Source organism: Colletotrichum truncatum, assembly GCF_014235925.2.
Source record: "Colletotrichum truncatum strain CMES1059 chromosome Unknown Contig_0004, whole genome shotgun sequence".
Lineage (NCBI taxonomy): Eukaryota > Fungi > Ascomycota > Sordariomycetes > Glomerellales > Glomerellaceae > Colletotrichum > Colletotrichum truncatum.
Genome location: NW_027222401.1, coordinates 4,310,244 through 4,332,235, shown reverse-complemented (window position 1 = coordinate 4,332,235; position 21,992 = coordinate 4,310,244). Strand labels below are relative to the sequence as shown.

Genomic DNA, 21,992 nt, shown 5'->3' with positions numbered 1-21,992 from the left:
CCGCAGCATGATAATGGACATTCTTAAAATCCTTCGGGAACGCCAGGATAAGTTTGATGTGACAACTGATGTATCCGTCGAAACGTGGCTCATTACTGAGGTCTCTCGGGCCGAACACGAGGTTCAGGAGTGGGAAATCGCGCATCAACAGGAGGTCGAAAAACGAAATGAGCTTCAGCGAATCTCACGAACAGCTCATCTTGAAATTTGAAGCCACTTTTGTGCAGGATTAAGGGAATTAGATTAAAAAATACTACTGATTTCAATGACTTTTTGAATTAATTCTCTTCACAAGCTCCATGTCCGTCACGGGCTGTTCTGATACCTATCTCTACTGATGCATCAGTCATGATACTGTGTTTCTGCCTCTATCGGTATGTACATGTTATCATTTCATTCACGTAGGCTAGGCGCTACTGACTGTCCTCGTAACTGTCCTCACCGATGTGTGAATCATAACACTTTATTTACTATGACCAAATTGCTATTACAAGTGATAACAACGCAGAGCAGAAGAGATGCCGAGGGGGTCCTGTCTTTGTCGTCATTATGCCATATTTTGATCTTTCTCAGGCTTCCGGACCCAAATCTCGTCAATAGGGTCACCTTGGCCTTGGATGCACACCCATTGGCCCATACCATATTCTTTGGGTGCCACCCTACACCCTCTGCCTCCTCCACCAACAATCAGGTTACCAGGTCTGTACGTGCTATCTCTCTCCATCCTCCGAATTACGCTGCCGTGTACTCTCACTTTATCAGGGACATCTCGGACTTCACCTCGCGGCAGAGGCCAACGAATTGGTTTCCAGCTCCCGTCAGGCCTCAAATCGAGTCGCCGGAACGGCAAATGCTCCATGAGACGCCACATGAATACAGTGGCTGGGTGCATTCCACAACGAAAATCGAGCGAATCGTGTATCTCTGCCTCATGCGCCGTCCGAAGCATATCCCTGAAGAGAGTGGTAGTTTGTGAATGAGTCAAACGGTCTGCTTCCTCATCGACTGGCTCCGTTGCCGATCCCGTCGGTGACACAGTCGGGGATGCAACCGGAGAACCCAGTGGTGATGGGGCATCCACGTGGATCGCTGGAACGGTGGGAACATCTTGTGGCTTGATGGGCGACTTGGGAGATGTGGGACGTGAGGGATCGTAATCGAACCCGGGGTTAGTGATTGACTCAACACAGCCCAGCTGCTCAAGCTGCTCAATGTCAAACGTCAAACCTGCTCGCATGGCCTCCCGCACCATCCAGACCAGTGGAATATGGCTAGCGTTCTTATGGCCTGCAATCGCGTCCCAACCACCTCCGATATCACCATGTCCTCCAGAAAACCAAACCTCGTCGACATCTTGCTCTTCGTCGTCCGAGTCATAACCTAGATCGGCCATGGGCGGTTTGGAGTTGATCGATGAGGCGTCATGCTCAGTCCCATACTGCTGTGACCGTTCCGTTGCCCTTGACTTGGATCTAGAGCGACTACGGAAAGGCGCGGGGTGGTCAGCATCCTCAGCCTGACCACTCACTCGCCGCCTGCCACGATCTTCGGCGGCAACTATATCTTCTGGTGCAAGAGTTGATCGTCGCCCTGGACGATACTTTTCCTGAAATTCTTGCACCTTCTCATTAAAGGGATTGTGTTCCATCATGCGCCTAGCTGCATGCTTCTTGTGGGTTTTGTTGGGTTCTTGATATATCAGATCTTGTCGAAACTTAGCACGACGCTCATCAATGCTAACGGCGTGTCTTATAACTTTGGCGGAGCTTCTTGCCGTGTACGGGAATTTACTGCGTTGCATCCATGCAGTCTCGAAGCGGGGGACACTGTTCACCGTGTCGAAGAGTCCCAAGAATCTAATGCGACGGATTGGCCGTGAGAATGTTTCCCGGAACCCTTTAAGGAACTGATACATCTTCTCACGGTCTTCCTTGCCCTGTGGTGTGGAGTTACTCCTTCTGGCCTGCCACTGAGAAAATGAGTTCCATGCGAAGGAGACCATCTCCTCGTTACCATGCGCCAACAAGCCGACAAAGTCTAGCATCTCTGCTAGGAATCTAGCGACATAGGCTCCCCGCGAAAAGCCGAACATGTAGATCTCATCCCCTGGAGAGTAATATCGCATCAAGAACCGATAGCCACCCACTACATGTTGGTCAAAAGAGGAACCGATTGCCGAGTCTTTGGCCATTTGATACCATGACTTGCACTTGGCTCGTAAGCCGTTGTGTGTTAAGGTGTCAGAGACAACATAAGTTCCAATTCCAGCTGCGACATTGTGAGCATCTATCAACCTGTAATCGTGTACTACAACACTCACGCTGGTAATAGTGGACTGTCTTCATTGTTAGTTACAGCCTCATTCACGCCGACGGATTGTGAAATGACAACTTACACTGGTCATTCGCTGAACTGTCCAACATGCGAAAGATCTTCAAGATGTTGCTATCGCTATCATCGCCACGGAACTTGTTTCCAGTCCCATCGAAGCAAAGAATCAGCTTCCGTCGAGGACCACAGAGCTGACCGCCACGAAATGCAGCATCATCAGCACCACTGCCAGCCCTTGCTCTATCCTTGGCAGGCTGGGCATCCCTCCAATTGGGGTGACTGAGCACATGAGGATGCATCGTAAACAAAAGACGGCTTGCAGAACAGTAACAGTCTGTTGTCTCTCAGTCCCGGCAGCGCGGTACAGTTTGGGGGAATCAGATACGTCTCAACGTGGACGTGGATGATTTTCATTCATATACAAACCGGGGCACCCTCGTGTGCCTCTAGGACATCTTTGCATTCCATTTACCCCCTCAGACAAATCAGTGTTATAGCTAGCCCTTGACGAATAATCGTGAGGGATATGCAAGCGGACATAGTTGGAGTGAGACTTGCGTCACGAGCCGGCATGCCCTTGAGATGTTTTCTGTGCACCACAACTCCGCAGTTTTCGGGAACTCCAGCCTTCCACGATTGTCTCACATGATGCTGCCGATGATTGCCTGCCGCTATACCGTGAACTGCCGATCTCGGCCTCGGTTGATCAGCGTCTTTACTGCAGAGTGATAGAGGCCCGAGGTGTCGGTCGTGAAACAGATCAGCAGCTTGCAACTGTTATCAGAAGCAGACCAGCTGCAACTCCCTCTTTTGGTCAAGCCTAGCGCTAACAGGGCAATTGCATTCGGCCGTGAGCGAGACATGCGTATTTCGAGCGCCTCGGTGTGAATTGGAGAGACATTTCTTAGGCCTAATGGTCGAAATTTGGCCCTTGATACGGCATGGGTATGGCTCAGATCGTACATCGCCGGCGGAACTTGACATTTACCAGCCCCTCCAAAAACTCGGGGCAACACAGGGATGCGAGTCAGCACAACATGGGGAATGTGAGACAACACCAAAAGCCATTGGCGTAAGTGATATTGCTCGCCTCAGAGGCGGCGCCAATGTTCGCAGGGTCGTGACATCATCCGGAGCTGAAAGCTTTTGTCTCATGAAAGTTTCTTTTGGTGAGACATGGCTTATAACCGTTCCAGGTTATTACACATCTCACATCACAATCCTGGTCTAGCAAGGGCGGCTAAGGCGCGGGCCTGAATGAGCCGGCCGAACGCTTGCCGAAATAACGGTCTTTTCCCGTCCTCAACTAGGCGCTTTCACATGAAGTGAAATCTCACCTGCAACGCAAAGCTACGTGGCTCACTTTGTTTTTGTGTTTAAGCTGAACCTCTGATGGTGTTAACACGGCATATACGAACCTAGAGGTGCATAGATACACGCAGCTAGAGCCCTTTGTCGTTTACCAATAGGATTCCTTGCTTAGATATGTTTGTCATTTCGTGAATGGTAAGTATAGCGATGGTTGGTTTTATGCATGTCGTGGAGGCTGCCTTGGCATGCAGACTGGTCCAAATGCAGCTTCATGATTCGTCAACGGCGTTCTGGCGCCTACATAACGGACAAAATCAAAAATTTGCGCAACTTCTGGCAAAAGCATTGATCGACATTTGGGCTGGGACATTGGTCTCCTCTAGCGCTGCGGGACGGGATCACCACGGACGGTTGCAGGGCACATCCGGCCGATATGCCGTCCGTGTGGGGGCTGTCTTAGACACATCTAAGACAGTTGCGAGCCGTCACGGCGGTCATGTCTACCACAAATATTCATTTGTTTTTTTACGCGCCACGGCTATGACACCGTGTCTGTGAGGAGAAGTTAGACAGCTAATGCCGCCGGACTTATGTAGTCAATATCTGCGGGTACGGTGTTCTGCTTCCATAAAACCGCGACGACATCCTGGCCACGGCTGCAGTGTGCCTCGTTTCCTAGCGAGATCGCGCAAACACTAAATATTTTACCAAAACTCTTACAGTCACCATGAAACCCCGTCGGAGCCACTCAAGCGGCGACGTCGAGGAGCACGAGCACGCAAATGGTGTCGAACATTATCATGGAGCTCCGCCTAAGGATGTCAATCCTGTCGGACCCAGTCGAGGCGACCCAGCATATGGCAAATATGATACCAAACTCACTGGCTTCCGTAAGGCATTGCGGGAATCAAAGCGACCACTGCCCGTACTCTTTGGTGATGGATCGTACCCCGCCGACAAGACGCGTCCAACTGGGATGCAAAATGTCAAGCCGCTGACTATTCAAGGTAAGCAGAACATCTTTGGTAAGGTCAGGAATTATTATCGTTGACTTCTTTCCAGACTTCAAGACGATCATGCAGATTATCAAGAACAAGCTTCAGGTCGAGAAAGTCAACGACGACAAAACCATGATCATGGAGCGCACCATTCAGGTCGTTGCTAAGCTTCCCCACAAGTCTCGACTCCGCGACATGTTGACAAATTCCTTCATCGAGGAGTTATGGGGATCACTTGAACATCCGCCGCTACTGTACTTGGATACCAAGGAGCTGAAATTGAAGTACCGTCAAGCTGACGGCTCGTACAATGTAAGTATCTCGGCCTTGCAGTACGGCACGATCTAACATATCTCAAGAACCCTTTGATGCCAAAACTGGGCGCAGCGTGCCAGCCCTACGCCAGATCTGTTAAACCCAGACTCGTCACCTTGGGTGCCATGCCCGATCCCGGCTTAGTGTTTGACTCCGTCATGGGACGACGCCATTTCATAAAGCATCCGAACAACGTATCCAGCATCCTTTGGTACTGGGCAACAATCATCATTCATGGTAGGTCACTGTGTGATTAAAATGTGGCTTTGTGGATCGTATATTGACTGTTCCTTAGACCTGTTCTGGACAGATCGTGACAACCCGAATATCTCAAAGACCTCTGCTTATCTTGACCTCTCTCCCCTGTACGGTAGCAACCAGGAGATGCAAGACTCGGTTCGGACAAAGAGGGATGGCATGCTTAAGCCCGACAGTTTTGCCGACAAGCGACTCAATGGCATGCCCCCAGGTGTATGTGTCTTACTGATTATGTTCAACCGTTTCCACAACCATGTTGCGGAGAACCTTGCTGCTATTAACGAAGGCGGAAGGTTTACACGACCAGCCGCAGGCGATGTAGAGGCGGAGAAAGAGTTCGACGAAGAATTGTTCCAGACAGCACGACTGGTCACTTGCGGTCTGTACATTAACATTACTCTTGTTGACTATGTCCGAAACATTGTCAATCTTAACCGCACTAATACGACATGGACACTTGATCCGCGACAGGAGGCCGGACTCAACGCCGGAACTCCCGACGGTGCCGAATCCGGCACTGGCAATGTCAACTCAGCTGAGTTCAACCTTTGCTACCGATGGCACTCTTGCATCTCAGAAAAAGACGACAAATGGATCCAACAGGCCTACGGAGACAAGCTCAGAAGTCTTGAATCAAAGGAAAAGCTCGACTACATGGCCAAACAGCTCGAGAAACAGATCGAAGCAGACCCCGGTAAGCGTGAGTTTGGGGGCTACAAGAGAAACAAAGATGGCACGTTCAACGATGACGACTTGGTCGCATGCATCAGTTCGGCCATCGAAGATTGCGCCGGTTCGTTCGGCGCTCGCAATGTGCCTCAGTCGATGAGAAGCGTGGAGATCATGGGTATTATTCAAGCTCGTAACTGGAATGTTGCGGGTCTGAACGAGTTCCGCAAGCATTTTGGCCTCAAGCCTTACGAGAAGTTTGAGGATATCAATTCGGACCGTGAAGTATCCGAGCACCTCAGACATCTGTACCAGCACCCTGATAACGTTGAACTCTACCCTGGCCTTGTTGCCGAGGAGGCCAAGAGCCCAATGACCCCAGGTGTGGGTATTGCGCCTACATATACCATTTCCCGTGTGGTCTTGTCCGACGCAGTCTGCCTTGTCCGAGGTGACAGATACTATACAATCGACTACAACCCCCGCCATTTGACAAACTGGGGTTACAAGGAAGTCGAGTACGATCTCAATGTTAACCATGGCTGCGTATTCTATAAGCTCTTCCTGAGGGCGTTCCCCAACCACTTCAAGGGCAACTCAGTTTACGCTCATTACCCTATGGTCATCCCGTCTGAGAACCAAAAAATTCTCCACGACCTAGGAAGATACGAGCAGTTTGATTACTCGAAACCACAACGGATGCCCAAGCGCGTCAACATCCAATCCTACAGAGGTGCCCAACATGTTCTGAACAGCAAGGACAAGTACAGAGTTATTTGGAACGAAGGACTTGAGTACCTCATGGCTCAGAACGGCAAATCTTCCAAGCTGCCAGAGGACGACCACGGCCACAAGGCGCTGATAGAGCGCGTGGACGCTCAACTGTACAAGGGTGACTGGAGCGTCAACATTAAGAATTTCTATGCCAATATGACGGAACAGCTGCTCAGGGAAAAGTCATACCAGCTTGGCGCCCAGACCGCTAAGCAAACTCATGTCGACCTTGTTCGTGACGTTGGAAACCTTGTACACGTCCACTTTGCCTCCCAGGTGTTCAACCTGCCCTTGAAGACGAGCAAGAACCGCAAGGGAGTTTACTCCGAACACGAGATGTATCAGATTCTGGCTGCCCTCTTTGACTGTATTTTCTTCAACGTCGACCAGGTCAAGTCCTTCCCACTCAGGCAGGAGGCCAAGAGGGTGGCGACAGAGCTCGGCAAGGTGATTGAGAGGAATGTGAAGCTCACTACCACAATCGGCTACAGGGGCTTCTTCAGCGGTTCCGTGGACAAGCGAGACCCCCTCGCGGCTTACGGAACCAACATGATCAAGGGTTTGTCCAAGACAGGTCTAAACGCTCACGACATTACCTGGGGCCATGTCCTGCCAACAGCCGGTGCAATGGTACCGAACCAAGCCCAAGTGGTAAGCTACCTCTCGTTCGAGGCTGAATTTTTCTTGCTGACATCATGAAGTTTGCTCAGGCTGTTGACTACTATCTTGACCACCCGGAGCTCGTCAAGAAGATTCATGAAGTCGCCCTGTCCCCTTCGGGCAAGGACAACGATGCTCTGCTTCTTGGGTATGCCATGGAAGGTATCCGATTGTCAGGAGCCTACGGTTCTTACCGCGTTGCTACCACAAGCGAAACCATCATGGACGAGGTTATTGACAAGAACGGTGAAACTGTGAGCCGAGAGGTTGATATTGACCGAGGCGACAGGGTCTTCGTCAGCTTTGTAAGCCCCCATTCTTCTCCAAATGTCTAAAGCTGAGCCAATGCTAACCAAATCAAAGACTGGCTCCGCTGCCAGAGACCCGGTGCACTTCCCGTCGCCGCTTGAGGTTGACCCTCGGAGACCTTTGGACAAATACATCCACTACGGACTTGGTCCGCACGCCTGCTTGGGTGATGAAGCAAGCAAGGTCGCCATCATCGAGATGTTCAGAGCTGTTTTCCGGAGGAAGAACTTGCGACGCGTTCCAGGACCTCAGGGCAAACTGAGCAAGGTGAAGAGAGAGGGTGGTGTTTACCAATACCTGACGGAGGATTGGGGCAAGATTGGACCTTTCCCTGCAAGCATGAAAGTCATGTGGGATAATTAGGGAGTGACAGATACCCTGGCGGAGGATAGATCATTGTGCGATTGAATTCCAAGACGCTTTGTTGCTGCGGATCGGATTGTGTAGGTGGTTTCAAACGTAGCGATTTTTGAATAATTCTTTCAGTTGAATGGAATACTCTTTATCTTTAAATTGAGACGGCGAGGAGGCGACAAACTGCACAAGAATGTGCATAAGATGGAATGTCATCATTGTATAATCTACTAATGCCTACTACACAGGAACACGGTCTCGAGTTCTAACTAAGCTAGGCATTATATGACTTTGCTAAGACTTGTTCTTTATAGTAACCCGCCATACGTCACATCGCTTTCGCATAAGTATGCTCTGTTCTATCTTAAATGCTTGATAGAAGGAGAAATATTTGAATGTTTTTCTATCTGTCTATAATACTGCTGTAATAGGACTTCACCGATCTGGTATACACTCGCGACAAGATGTGACCTGGACGTGATAGCCAACTGGACGCAGATTATAACACGACATAAATAGTTATACATAAATAAGAAAAGGATGTGTTGTTGATTTAACCTTTAAGCGCATTTGACACACATTCCTATATTTCATGGGGTGTTTATTATTGAACTTGCACAGAGCAGCACTGTCAAGGGTATTTGTTTAATTAACACGAATACGGATGATACTAGATGGGAAACCATATTCACATGAGTTATGGCATAACGCCCACAAAAGACCTTCAGCACTTTCCGTTGTTTCATAAGCAAAGTCAACAGAACTGTCAAAAGAATTTCGCGATATAGCGCTGGTCCTCGCTCGTTCCACGCACGACCAGCTAAGAAATACCAACGACAATAAGTTACTGGGTATAATAGCTACCGAAGATGATTTTATGTCAATTTGCCAGAAGGAAATCTACGGATGGTACGCCGATTTTGCTCGAAACTGCCATGCCTTGAGGAGTATAAAGATTCCAACGCATATTTATTAAAATCCCAAATCCATCGCCCGTCCCATGCTAAACGCACTGCGTGGTGTTTGATCTAGGTTCTTTCATCTTCCAATCCCACCTACCTAGCTATACCGAGGCTTGATCAGTAAAAAATATAGTTAGTGGTTAGCATGGACAATTCGTTCCACTTACAACTGAAAAGATTCATGTCGTGATTTGGAGTTCTGGCAATTCTCCCACGCATATAGGCATAACGTCACCTCCCCTGGCCTCCTGGGACCACACTACAGGCGCAGCGCGCTTGTAACACATAGCACCCATAGTAAGAGTCCTGCCAAATTTCGCCCAGTCGTAGGGCTAGCGGCATTGCTCACATGCATCCCGACGATGCCCTTCTCCATCCCATGACGCATAAGACACGAGCCGAAGCCCTCGAGGCCGCCCTTTGATAGTTCACACCAGTAATAGCAGTCGCTAGCGATATTGACGGCCTGGGGTGAACAGCAGCTACTCATCGCCTCGTGCGAACCATTCCTGCCGACGGACACAAAGCCGACGCTGACATTTCTGGGCAAATCGGGCACATTGTTAAATGGGGGTAGAGCAGAGGGGTCTAGACAGCTGATGTTGGAAGACATTGTGATTTGGTGTGCTGAAGTTGAACGCAGTGGAAAATACATGGTTAGTAGCTAGGATCGACAACAGACAACAATTGTAGGGAGGAGTTTGTTTTTCAATTGGCGTCTGAGCGTCTCTTGTCGTCTAGATAAAAGCCCAGCATGACGAGACTTGTTAATGTGTTGGGAGAAGAATTTTGACCGTTTGCTGCAACGTCTTGGTGGGACTGGTCGAGTGGACCAACACAATTCTCATGATGGTGCGAGTTCAGAATCCACATCGCCAAGATAGTTACCGCCATCTTGGGCTCCATCTACCTTCTAAAGGCTAAGCACGCCCATAATTGACCGGATCTTTAGCGGTAGAAAAGCCATGAGCGACCTCAAATACTGATGGCGTGCTCGGCCATGCTGGTCTAAAGAGGAAGGCCTGTATCGTTAGAGAATTCAAATTGGGTATTACTGCCCGACAGACAAGGGGAGGACAGCGAACTAGCCCGTTTGGAGACAGATTCCAACCTTTTTCTCCACCGAAAACAAACTTCCAAAGCACAGAGTCAGAACCAACAAAACCGCTATTTCAACAGGACATAAAGTAGACATTCATTGCATATCGTCCCTATTCATGAACAGATTGTGTGTCAGTTTCAACTGGAAGTCTTTTCTACTGTCATTTACCTGAAAATGGGTGCCAAGACCAACCCAATAATGCACCGTCGCATTTTCAAATACCCAGTAAAACCACGTAAGAATACCTCAAAATATACCAACTCAAGCCGCGCAATATGGAAGTGTAATGTGAACGAGGTTGGGCAGTCACAGCATAGACAAAATTACACTCGACCATGGCAATCAGAGGATGTTCATACAGGCACTTTGCAGGATACATTATACTTGCGTAATCAGTTCTTGAAATCCTTCTATCTGATTAACAAAATGGAGTGAATAACTTTTTTAATTCCTTTTTTTTTTTTTTTTTTTAGTTCTCTTGAGATTCAAGATCAACAAGGAGACTATCAAATGTTATCTTGAGAGGTACCTCGAGAGTTGGTAAGTGAGAAAGAGCAACACAGACGACCAAAAGCTACATAAGTAGGGCGATCATTAATATCTTCTAAAAACCTCAAACTTGAGAGATAAATACATGTCAATCACCCATTCATTTAGCTCATTGATCATTTGTACCTTTTTCTGAGTCTTGTTACGAGATACACCGTTCATCTGGCCCTTGGAGCATCTGCTGGTGTCATTGCCACAACTCTCAACCATACCATCATCACTCCCAGTGATTATCTCCACCCTCGATTGCAGCCTATGAGAATGATCGCAGCAGATTGGCTGGCCCCTCTTCTTCGGCCAGTTTAGCCTTGGGCGCCTCTTAACTGCCTTCAATATGAACCAAAATGACGTAGGAAACATCGTATTTGACAAAAAAGAATTAGAAACTCGCTGATCCTAAAGTCTTAGGAGGTGTTATCTGTCGCTGAATCTACAAAGACTTCGAAGCTGTTCCTAACTGTCAGCTGGCAGCCGGACTCCCGGACGAGGTGACACTTGCACTAAGGTACGTCAGTGCGGCATTGCCAGCAGGAAGACCTACCTTACTGGCAATGGTGATCCGCACTAGAATCCCCTTAACGTTCAGCTTAGTATGAGCCTGTCATATTTGTCTTTTTCCAGCTGACTCCAATTTCTGGTGATTTATTATTACCGACTTCTAAGAGCAAAGCCTTTGGACTGAGGAAATGAAGGCGACTGTCAAACAACTGGTCTCCAACAGAGACAACTGGGGTGGCTATTGCTACTGAGTTTATAGTCGTTAGTGAGTTTGTTGAATTGAGACCGGTGGTAAACACCACAACTATCCTAGATGACCCCCCTTCGACGAAAGGGGGTCTAGGAGTATCTACTAGTTTGAATCATGATAGAGAATATCCCTGTAGTCCCTCTATACTTGGACATGGTTTGAAATATTCAGACAGGCTCTTGAGTAGCAAGGCAGCAACAACGTAATTCCAATTAGTATTATCATTGTTGCTGCATAGGTAAGAGTTAATATTTATGCCTGCCGTGAGGAAAGGTTACCTTCTTTGTCCACGAAGGGGAAGAAAAAATATCTATCCGTACGTCTTGCTTCCCGTGGTCGTGCTCTCTAAATGAAAGGTAACAAACTGGAGTGAAGAGACTAATATTTACTACGGAGTAGTTCCGTTGGCTTTTGCCGTCCGTAAGAGCCACCTTGAATCAAAAAAAAAAAAAAAAATCCGTGACAGGAGTCGATTATATCGGACATATGCCGGTCAAATCTGCTGGGCGCCAACTCCAGCCAACATTTGATCAAGGTGGATTAGGTCTCGGGGCCACATTTGAAAAGGCCAAAGGGGTTGAGTAGGGATAGTGGTGGGGCAATTCTGGTGAGATCCCCTGTGATGATGATCATTTCTCCACCCAAGACATTGGCGGGGCATTGTCTCTTATATTGGGTGAGTGCCAAGGCAAGTATATCAACTGAAGCCGCGCGTCGGCCAATTGAAGAGGGATGATTATTTTTTTGAAGGGAGGGGATTGGTTTCAATCGAGGTTCTTGGCTATGATGTGTCCAGCGATCTGCTTGTAAAGGTTGCAAGAATGAGGGGTGGAATAAAGACCATTATCCATTCGCCGTTGACTTCCGTCATTCCCCAGAAGCACCCAAGAGTAGTAACCATTGATCAGCATCATTCCAGCGGGTTACATACGGTTCGAGCCGAAAGTTGAGTGCCACACAGAGGTACAGTGAGGTAATGATGCTTGCTGGTATTCCACCGCCACAAATTTTAGCAAACTGCGAACTAAGCATCACGACTTTTGACCCTTGCCAGCAGTATGGTTTCAAGAACTTGGTAAGAATCGTAACGGCTTGCAATTATTACCACAATTTCTATTGTATGGGATGTTAGGGTTAGCAGACTGGATTTTTGTCAACGTATCGTGGCTGGCATGTGGCTGAGATGTGGCTTACGTGCAGCGAAAAAACCAACATGCTGCGACAAAACCAAACACGGCTGAGTGTGCCGTCAACGTGGATTCAGCGGAATTAACAGGTGCATTCATGAGGATACAGCATTGAGGGGCGAGAAGAAAAAGTCGGAGATTAAGGAGGGCATATGACGGTAGCCCCAGTATGCCTAGCGGCTGATGGATCATGACAATAGATTCTGGAACTCCCTCACCCGATTCTGGGTCGTTGAGCGGGGGGACGCGAGAACTTCGGATTTCATCATGAAGAAGTAGGATTACGGAGAAGTGCTCTGTTGGATCGACAATCTTGTTGATCTCGCCTCATTCCCTGTGCAACCACGTTGTGTGGGTGCAGGTGGATAAATGTTCGCCCCCCCCAAGTCTGTGTGGCTCATGCGACATATCCCCTTTTCGTAGTATACAAATTATCGACGGCCATACCACGTATGATATATCTTTGTAACAGGCTCAGCCCAATTGGATAAGCAGGCTGTTTTTGTTACCCGGACAAGCTACTCCCCACATCGGCCCCTACGTCAACCAGTGGTGTTCCTCCATGTTTATTAACTTCGGACGACCGTTCGTTTCCTGGCGTTTCGCATATTGAAGCAACCTTGTCTGTTTTAATATATCCGCAGTCCAGTGTCCCCCAATGTGGGTTCCACTCCACTCGCCTAGGCCATCATATATACAAGAAAAATTCTTGACGCTGTGACCATGCATCTTTTTAGTCGGCGAACCCCTGTCTTCCCGAGGAAAAGGGTCGTTATTGCGCGCTTCTTGGGTCCTGTCAGCATCGTGGCAGCCCTCCAGTACCGGCCCTAACGGCGGCACTGATTACCTAGCACGGATGTGTCCTGGTCTCTTTTCCGGGTTCCCGTCCTGACGGACGTCACCCGATAGACCCTCACGGCTTGTCTACCTGACTCGCCCTGCTATCATACAACCCCCAATTGGTATGTTGCTCCAACCCCGGCTCCAATCACGCCTACCATCATCGGCCCACGAGATACTAATTACTACGTAGCATTACCACTGTCCACGTTGCCGGGACCCGACTTCGCCAACGTCCTTGGCTAGATCATCATGGATCTCAGCTTGTTGGGCCCTCAATGGGGTCTACAAACAGGGACGGGGCTGCGTGGCCCGTCGCCGTTTGTCCCGATTTGGGTCGTTGACAGTCAGGGGGCTACGATGTAGACCAGGGGGAGATAGATATAATACTAATATCTGATTCTGTTCTCATGGCAGTTCTCTTGCTCTCCCTCTTCATCGTTGCCACAAACTTTGTTTCTTCTTTTGCGCTGGTTGCTGCTACCTTTTCTTTGCCCTCTGTGACGGGTGTACTCTCTCTTTGACACAATCTTGTGTACCATTCTTTTCCTCCCATTCTTCCTCTTCACGAACCTTTTTTAACAACCACACCTTCTTTCGAGCAACAACCCCCCACGATCCTTTCACCATGTTCAAGTCCCTCCTTACCACGGGACTGCTGGCCGTCGCGGCCACGGCCCAGCAGACGTCGGCCTATGTCGACTCTGCCACTGAGATCAGCTTCCAACGTTACACCGATAAGTCGGGCTTCTCCTTCGGTGTCGCCCTCCCCTCCACCGTCGGCAAGGACTTCATCGGTCAGATCTCTGCCCCCATCACCGCTGGTTGGGCTTCCGTTTCCCTCGGCGGTCCCATGACCAACAAGCTTCTCGTCGTTGCTTGGCCCAACGGAAAGTCCGTCCAGACCTCTCTGCGCAAGGCTACCGGATACACCAACCCCGATGTTGTCACCGACTCCAGCATCACCTTGAAGCCCATCGAGTCCGGTATCTCCGTCAACGAGACCGCCTTCACTTACACCTTCTTGTGCGAGGGTTGCATCACTGGTAACTCTGACTCCTTCACTGGCACTGCCGACAGCACCACCTTCGGCTGGGCCTACAGCACTACTGCTCTCTCCGACACCACCAGCTCCTCCGTTGCTCTCAACTACCACGGCGCCGGCTTCGGTCTCTTTGGCGCTAACCTCGCCGATGCCAAGTCCGCTGACTACGCCACCTGGGCCGGCAAGGCCTCCGACGCCGTCACCACCCCCGGAACCGGCGGCAACGGAACCGCCCCCGCGACTCCCGCTAACATCACCACCACCATCTCCAACGCCACCTACGACTACATCGTTGCGGGCGGTGGTGCTGCCGGTCTGATTGTTGCTCAGCGTCTCGCCGAGTCTGGCTCCAGCGTCCTTCTCGTCGAGCGCGGTGGTGTCTCTCTGGCTTCCACCGGTGGCAAGGCTACCATGGACTGGAACAACACCGTTACTCAGTACGATGTCCCCGCCATGGGCTACTACCTCTCAACCGCCAAGGAGACCGACGAGTACTGCACCGACACCGCCAGCATGGCTGGATGCATTCTCGGTGGTTCCACCATGGTCAACGCCATGATGTGGGTTAAGCCCCCTGCCCATGACTTCGACGACAAGTGGCCTACCGGCTGGAAGTGGAGCGAGGTTGAGGAGTCTGCCAACAAGCTCTACGAGCGTACTCCCGGAACCATTCTGCCCAGCAAGGACGGCAAGCGCTACGACCAGGGCGCTTACGATGTCATGTCCCAGTGGCTCTCCAGCAACGGTTGGTCCGAGGTTGACGCCCTTGCCGAGCCCGACAAGAAGGAGTCTGTCTTCACCCACCCCCCCTGGTTGATCGAGAATGGTCTCCGTGGCGGCCCCGTCCGTGACTACCTCCCCCTGGCCCAGGCTCTCCCCAACTTCAAGCTCCAGCTCAACGCCAAGGTCGTCCGCGCTGTCCGCAACGGCACCACCATCTCCGGTGTCGAGATCGAGACTGGCAAGAACACTCGCCAGATCGTCAACCTCAAGGCCGGTGGTGCCGCCATCCTCTCCGCCGGTGCCCTCTCCACCCCCCGTATCCTTTTCAACAGTGGTATCGGCCCCAAGGAGCAGATCCAGACCGTCAAGAGCGGTTCCACCCAGGTTACCCTTCCTGCTGAGGCTCAGTGGATTGACCTCCCCGTTGGCCAGAACCTCAAGGACCACCCCATCTTCACCGTCACTCTGAAGACCAAGTCCACCCTCAACTCTCTGGCCAGCACCGCCTTCACCTCCCCCAGCCAGACTGACGTCGACATGTTCGCCCAGGGCTCCGGTCTCCTCTCTCAGGCCGGCCAGCGTCTCAACTTCTGGACCAGCGTCGAGGGTTCCGACGGCCAGAAGCGCTACGTCCAGGGCACCGTCAACTCCCCCAGCAACAACACCATCAAGATCAAGGTCTACCTTACCCACGGTCTGACCTCCGTCGGTTCCCTCGGCATCTCCGCCGACGGAGCCACCAAGTTCATCACCGAGCCCTACCTCACCACCGACGGCGACAAGGAAGCCATCACCTCCTTCATGAACCAGATCATCTCCTACGCCTCCAAGTCCAACAGCACTCTCACCCTGTCCGGCAACGTCACCGCCGAGAGCCTCATCTCCGAGCACACCACCGGCAGCCACTACGTCGGCAGTGCCATCATGGGTACCGAGAACGACGGCAAGAGCGTCGTTGACACCAACACCAAGGTCTGGGGCACTGACAACCTGTACGTCGTTGACGCCTCCATCCACCCCGACCTGCCTACCGGCAACACCCAGGCCATTGTCATGGTTGCTGCCGAGCACGCCGCCAAGCAGATTCTGGGTGGTGCCGGTTCCGGCTCTGGCTCTGGCTCTGGCTCTGGCTCTGGCTCTGGCTCCGGTTCTGGTTCCGGTTCCGGTACTGGATCTGGATCCGAGTCCAGCTCCGGCTCCGACTCTAGCTCTGGCAACGAGGGCAAGGCCGGCTGCAAGCGCTCTACTAGACAGCTGAAGCGTCTCCAGCGCTTCCGCCGCTCTCACCGCTTCTAAGTAAATATCTTCATGTCAGTTTATAGCTGGGTCATTTGACTCAATTTTCGTCTGTAAATAAATAGCAAGGGCATCGCCCATATTGTGTGTATACAATCCTCATGAGTTGTCCAACTTGCGATCCGCGATTGTGTGATGTCATGGCCTACGCGTGTTTGAAAATCTTAGGAGCCTGCTTGTCTTTGACTTTGACTTTTCTCGCACCCGAAATCTTGAAGATGGATGGGCTTCTCCGGCCTCGCGACCAAGGGGTCAATGTTGCTTGAGACAGCGACATGTCCAAGTGGTGAATTCGATGAGTAATGCCCGATATGTCTTGGGAATTCGAGGTCGCCCACGTGTCGTCGCGTCTTTCTCATGCTCCATCCGAGCTCTCGGTGAGTTTAGCTGACATATTTCATCGGGGGGCTGAAAGATCACCAATAAGCCGGATTAAGTAAGATCAACAACAGTCAGTTAGCGCCAACACTACGTACGGCGGTTTCGGGCTCATTGATTATGTTTGGTCGCTAACAGCTCCTCGTTTCGTTTGAGCACGTGCAGGTCATCACCATTTTCACACAGACAGTTTCCGAAGGATAGCGGCGCATCGAAACGTCTCGGGAGGCTGCACGGCCGTCCGTAAAGCCAGTGAGATGTGGCTATACCTCGCCAACCAGCACTCTAAATCAATTAGAGTTTGCAATCGGCGGCAAGCTGCTCGTGCCTCACTAGCGATGGCTCGAATTGCGAGTCATTGATCTCCCCAGTGCCGTATTCGGCTCAAGTTTAGAGTGTTCCTTAAACTTCTAGACCCCGCGGCTACCAATCAGCCTTTTTCGATCTTACATCCTTTCACAAGCCCGACTTCAACCTCCTCGAATCCGCTGGTGGTCGAATGCCACCTTGTCGCTATGTGTGCAAGATGGGGCCCGCCTCCTTCTTGGCAACCTGGATCGCCTTCGCGATGCTCCTCGTAGGATGTCTGGGGGAGATTGATCTATCTCAGCGGGAGAGCAGGCTGCCGGATTGTGCGGTAGGTGCAGACCATGCCATTGGGTCGGATATTGCTAAACGGCGAGTGGTGTTTTTTTTAGATGGCTTGTTGGCAGAGGGCGATTCCGACGATGTGTGGTTCATGGGAGAATGCGCAATGCATTTGCCGAGACGGCAACTTTGACTTGGCTGTGACGCAGTGCATATCCAAGGCTTGCCCTCGGCTGTCGACATTTGGTACGTCGCGCGGGACTGTGGATTTTGGTTAATTTACTTACCGTCTGGTAGAAACATTGCGAGAATGGGACATCATGTGCGAAAGACCCCGGCGAGATCGAAAAAAAGACGTGTGGCCGTTTCTCCCGATGCATCTGTTGGCGATGATATGCGTCGTAATCCGCCTCTATTCAAAGTCTTGCATTATCCGAAGATTCGGTACCGACGACTGCGTCATAACGATCACATGCATCCTATACATTGGCTGGTTCTCGATTGGGCATCACAGTTAGTAGATTCTGGGGAGCAGAAGAAATCCTGCTGATACGTGAAAAGTATATCAACTGTCATTCGGGATCGATATTTGGTGGGCAGATGAGGCTACTCTTACTTGGGCCCTCAAGGTAATAATGCCATCGCCATATAGGTAGTGGTCTGGACATTTTGACGCTGACGAAGGGTGTACAGTTGTTCTATATTGAGGCGCCGATATATCTCATCCTTCTAGGGCTCACCAAAGTCTCAATACTATGCTTCTATCTACGCCTTTTCCCCTACGAGGGGTTTTGCCGACTATGCCACATACTCCTAGTCATTGTGATTACTACCACGACCTTGTGGGCGGTCCTTGCCATCGTCCAATGCAGGCCGATATCATACAACTGGGAAGGGTGGAAAGGCGATTTTGAAGGGCAAGTCAAATGCGTTAACTTGAATGTTCTATCATGGACATCAAGCGTAATCAGTATTACACTCGACGCAATAATCCTCATCATGCCGATGCCGCTCATCATCAAGGTCAAATCGACGGCCCGTCGGAAAATCGCCATCATATCCATGTTCAGTCTCGGTATCGTTATTATTATCGCAAGTTGCTTGCGCCTTAGATTCAATCTCTTGTACGGAGACTCGGTCAACATCACATGGGACTATGTCGATCTCTTGCTCTGGACCGGGGTGGAGGTAGCAACAAGTATTGCGGTCACAAGCCTACCGGCGATCAGGTTGATGCTTCATCGGCTGTTTCCGGGGCTTTTCAATCGAATTTTTGCATTTGGTGGTCATGTCGAACGTGACAGGGAGCAGTATATGGAAATACTTGACGCACACAATCGAGACATTGAGCGATTGGGTGCGAACGGGATCATTCGACGCCTCACAAGGACACAAGCGAAAGATGTCCGCCCGCCTACAATTGGAGGCGGCACACCAAGAGGCAGAACGGCGAAGGAAGCGCGAGTGAGCGCAGGCACAAATGAGGCACTAAAAGCTAAGAAGCCAGCACAAACCGACGCAAGCCGCATATTGGCTAGTATTATGGGAAGTGAAGCAGGCTCGCGGCGGCAGTCCCATGCATCTCTTGACGAATCGAATAATGAATTGTCCACGGTTATGACGGATATTACGAGCATGTCAGGCAAGCAGCCTTCTGAAGACATGAGCATCGAAAACTACATGACCGGAGAGTCAATAAAGAGTCCTGAAGAGTAAGGTCAGGCTATGAAGGCGAAAATATGGAAGTGGGAGAGGACGAATACCAGCATTTATAGAGAATTATTTCCAGGCAGGATAACATGAAAGGTTTCCTGCAGTTGATACTGGAAATTCATTAAGAATGAACGCGTTAATGACCATTTAATCTGCAATACAAAGCTCATGAGTGCACTCTTTGGAAGCAATCTTGTAGTCTAGAATGTGATAATTGTGCCGCTCCCGCAGAGGACCATCACTAGAATACTGATTTTGGAGCAACGGTCAGCACACACGCGATAATTTAGCTTGATCTTCAGAGCCAATGTCATTCGCCCTGGTTCCAACGCGTCTTACGATGGCTTACAGGGTTGGGATCGTCTAATGTCAGTAAAATGCAGACGCCACAACGTGCTGGCGGCGGACTTCCAAAAGGGGCAAGGCCGGTGCTGACCGGCCTAGATGGCTGCATACTCTTTGATGGGGCACAGGCTTTGTCAATGTCAAGTATCTCATGCAGCCAGCCGAGCGCATGTAACTGGGAAATTTTGCAAGCGTGTAACTCACTGTCCTTGTACACAATGAGCTTTGCAGCCGATTCGTGTTTGTGTAGCTACTACAAGTACTGTTCTCGTGTTTCTGCATGTTTTCCGGCAACCAATATGCACCAGACCAGCCTGATAAGCAACGCAATGTCCCAAAACCGAACCATCGTCATAAATCATTAGACACAAAGAAAAAAAGCCCTACTCCATTTCAGATGGCGAATCCGCCTTGCTGCCGAACCTGCATCAGGATGTCATACATCAAGTCCTTAGGCAATGTGCGCATGACCTTTTGCGTCTCGACCTTGTCCATCAACTCGCCATGACGGCAAATCATACCAACGACTACATCCTTCATCTCGCGGTCATCCTCATTATCGGAGCAAGAAGTGTAGACCTTCTCTGCCGCATGGAGGAAATCCTCAGTATGCCACTGGCTATCGGCCTCGGTTTGAAACTTGGCAAATGCCAGCGACCGAAGGCCTGCGATGCCGTATTTTCTTGAGAGAGCATACACATTTGCATGCAGAACTAGGTTCTTGGTGCTGTCAGCTACAGATGAATCACTCTTGTCGAGAACAATGCTATTGTTGCGCGAAGGAGCCGCCGGCTTGGACTCTAGGACAGCGCCACCGCCCTCGCTATGGTTATCCTGCGTCTGGCTGATCGAAATCATCTCAGAAGCAATCGGTGACGAGACAGGGTCCCCCTGGGGGTCGGGAGAACCGACTCTACCGGCGTCCTGTTTGGCGTTGGCTTTAGCGCGCTTCTTCTGCTTCTTGCTTAGTCTCGGCGGCTGGGGCGGGAGGAAATCATCTAGAGGCTCTAGGGGCTCCTCTGATTTGTTGTCTTTGTCAAGGGGCTGTTCATCAGATTTGACGGAGCCATTGAGGCCGTCTTCGTCTGTGGCATGACCGTTGACGTGGCTGTTGGTAAGTCCGTTGACGTGTGCATGGCCATTGACAAGCGGGCCGTCAGTAGGGGACTCAGATGGGTAGTCGAGGTGGTAGAAATAGCGAACGACCATCCCGACGGCCTGGGGATCGTCGTCGGCAAGATTCAGATAGCCATCGGAGGCTGCCTACAAGCACGTCATGTTACTCAATGCAGCCGAAGTGACGAGGTAAAGTAATTTCTGACCTTGGACTTGACTTCACGGCATTGCGCAGCAAAGTAGTCGGATCTTGGGCAGACGATAGCCTTGTGAACGTGATACTCGGTTTCGCCGGTCGCGATGGTAAGATCCGAAAACTCAGGGTCGTTATAGAGACTGGTCGCTGAGTTAGCTCACTTATCTGTGGGCTGTCATTACGTTGCGCCTACTTCTTGAGAGAGCTTCTCAGCTCTTCCACGGCGTCGATACTCATCATGTAAAAGCTAGGAGATTGAACTCCTGTCCAAAACGTGAAGCCGAATGAGTTCTTCTGGCGCTGATAGCCGATAAGTCGGGGCACGAGGGCAGTATTTGTGCTCCCCGGGTCTGGTGAACGCTTCACCTTCGTAATGGTATGACATCTTTAGACAGCCTGATTGTTGCTCACCGGTGTCCAACGCATGCCTCATCTTGCCCACCATCATGCACCGAATACAGTATCAGGCGAGCCTGGGCCGCAATGAGGCTGCTCCGAGGCCAATGAGGCACAGAAAAAGAAGATGTTCTCGCTGGAGAAAAAAGAGACTGCCACACACACGTTCTGCAGGTGGCGTATGCCCGCGCGACGCAGCCTCGTCGTGATCTCGCCCTTGACTACATTCGGCGGGATCTACTGGATTCTTCAAGTGCGGAGGAATAAACAATGAGCCATTGTTGGCACCCAAAGATGTCGTCCGTCCGCCCTGGTGTGTCGGCGTTGTGTCGCACAGCATGGACAGACGGCAGCAATGCATTGCATTGATACCTGGACACGCAAATGACCAGTCATCGAGTTCCGGGCACCGCCTCGAACTCGGCACAAGCCACTGACGGCCAATGGCAGTTCTGGACTGACAACACCCTTTTGCAACCAGGTGCGGGGAATCGGCCAGCCTTCTTGAGCTGATGTCTGCAGGCCGGGTAAAATGCTGACAAGGAATTGGGCATCGTGGTTGGCAGAAAGCTACGGCAAAATCGACTGGTGTTCATGAATGAATTCTTCTCATGTACTCTTCTTTCGTAGAATCATCAGCGCGATGTTAGGGATAGGAGGTTTGGCGATTTGAATTCCTGTTCCTCATTATCCTTTCTGCATCAAAAAGTCAGCTGAATATTTGTCAGATACGGGCGTCAGCTTGAAACGATACTATGGTTGTAAAGTATCATCTCGTTTCGCGGCTGACAGAATAGTTTAATCAAATTAACCTGCGTATCCGTTTAAC

General features: G+C 50.5%; 6 protein-coding genes across 6 annotated transcripts; 3 read left to right on the top strand and 3 right to left on the bottom strand.

The window, feature by feature from the left end:
• Nucleotides 1-547: 547 nt before the first annotated feature.
• Nucleotides 548-2,630, bottom strand: CTRU02_207939 (short chain dehydrogenase reductase family; the record flags this gene model as incomplete). The annotated part of the gene is made up of 3 exons (XM_036729276.1): nt 548-2,268; nt 2,321-2,335; nt 2,396-2,630. The coding sequence occupies 3 exons, from the start codon at nt 2,628-2,630 to the stop codon at nt 548-550; spliced, it is 1,971 nt and encodes a 656-aa protein (XP_036579108.1).
• Nucleotides 2,631-4,369: 1,739 nt separating this feature from the next.
• On the top strand, nt 4,370-7,988 carry CTRU02_207938 (linoleate diol synthase; the record flags this gene model as incomplete). The annotated part of the gene is made up of 6 exons (XM_036729277.1): nt 4,370-4,649; nt 4,705-4,952; nt 5,000-5,192; nt 5,251-7,307; nt 7,358-7,621; nt 7,680-7,988. The coding sequence occupies 6 exons, from the start codon at nt 4,370-4,372 to the stop codon at nt 7,986-7,988; spliced, it is 3,351 nt and encodes a 1,116-aa protein (XP_036579109.1).
• A 1,212-nt stretch (nt 7,989-9,200) lies between these two features.
• Nucleotides 9,201-9,554, bottom strand: CTRU02_207937 (uncharacterized protein; the record flags this gene model as incomplete). Its single annotated transcript, XM_036729278.1, has 1 exon — nt 9,201-9,554. The coding sequence occupies one exon, from the start codon at nt 9,552-9,554 to the stop codon at nt 9,201-9,203; it is 354 nt and encodes a 117-aa protein (XP_036579110.1).
• Nucleotides 9,555-13,995: 4,441 nt separating this feature from the next.
• On the top strand, nt 13,996-16,431 carry CTRU02_207936 (linoleate diol synthase; the record flags this gene model as incomplete). The annotated part of the gene is made up of 1 exon (XM_036729280.1): nt 13,996-16,431. One exon carries the CDS (start codon nt 13,996-13,998, stop codon nt 16,429-16,431), a length of 2,436 nt encoding a protein of 811 aa, XP_036579112.1.
• A 1,355-nt stretch (nt 16,432-17,786) lies between these two features.
• Nucleotides 17,787-19,113, top strand: CTRU02_207935 (CFEM domain-containing protein; the record flags this gene model as incomplete). Its single annotated transcript, XM_036729281.2, has 3 exons — nt 17,787-17,910; nt 17,959-18,026; nt 18,088-19,113. The coding sequence occupies 3 exons, from the start codon at nt 17,787-17,789 to the stop codon at nt 19,111-19,113; spliced, it is 1,218 nt and encodes a 405-aa protein (XP_036579113.2).
• A 735-nt stretch (nt 19,114-19,848) lies between these two features.
• Nucleotides 19,849-21,007, bottom strand: CTRU02_207934 (BTB/POZ domain-containing protein; the record flags this gene model as incomplete). The annotated part of the gene is made up of 3 exons (XM_036729282.1): nt 19,849-20,718; nt 20,778-20,907; nt 20,961-21,007. The coding sequence occupies 3 exons, from the start codon at nt 21,005-21,007 to the stop codon at nt 19,849-19,851; spliced, it is 1,047 nt and encodes a 348-aa protein (XP_036579114.1).
• Nucleotides 21,008-21,992: the final 985 nt, after the last annotated feature.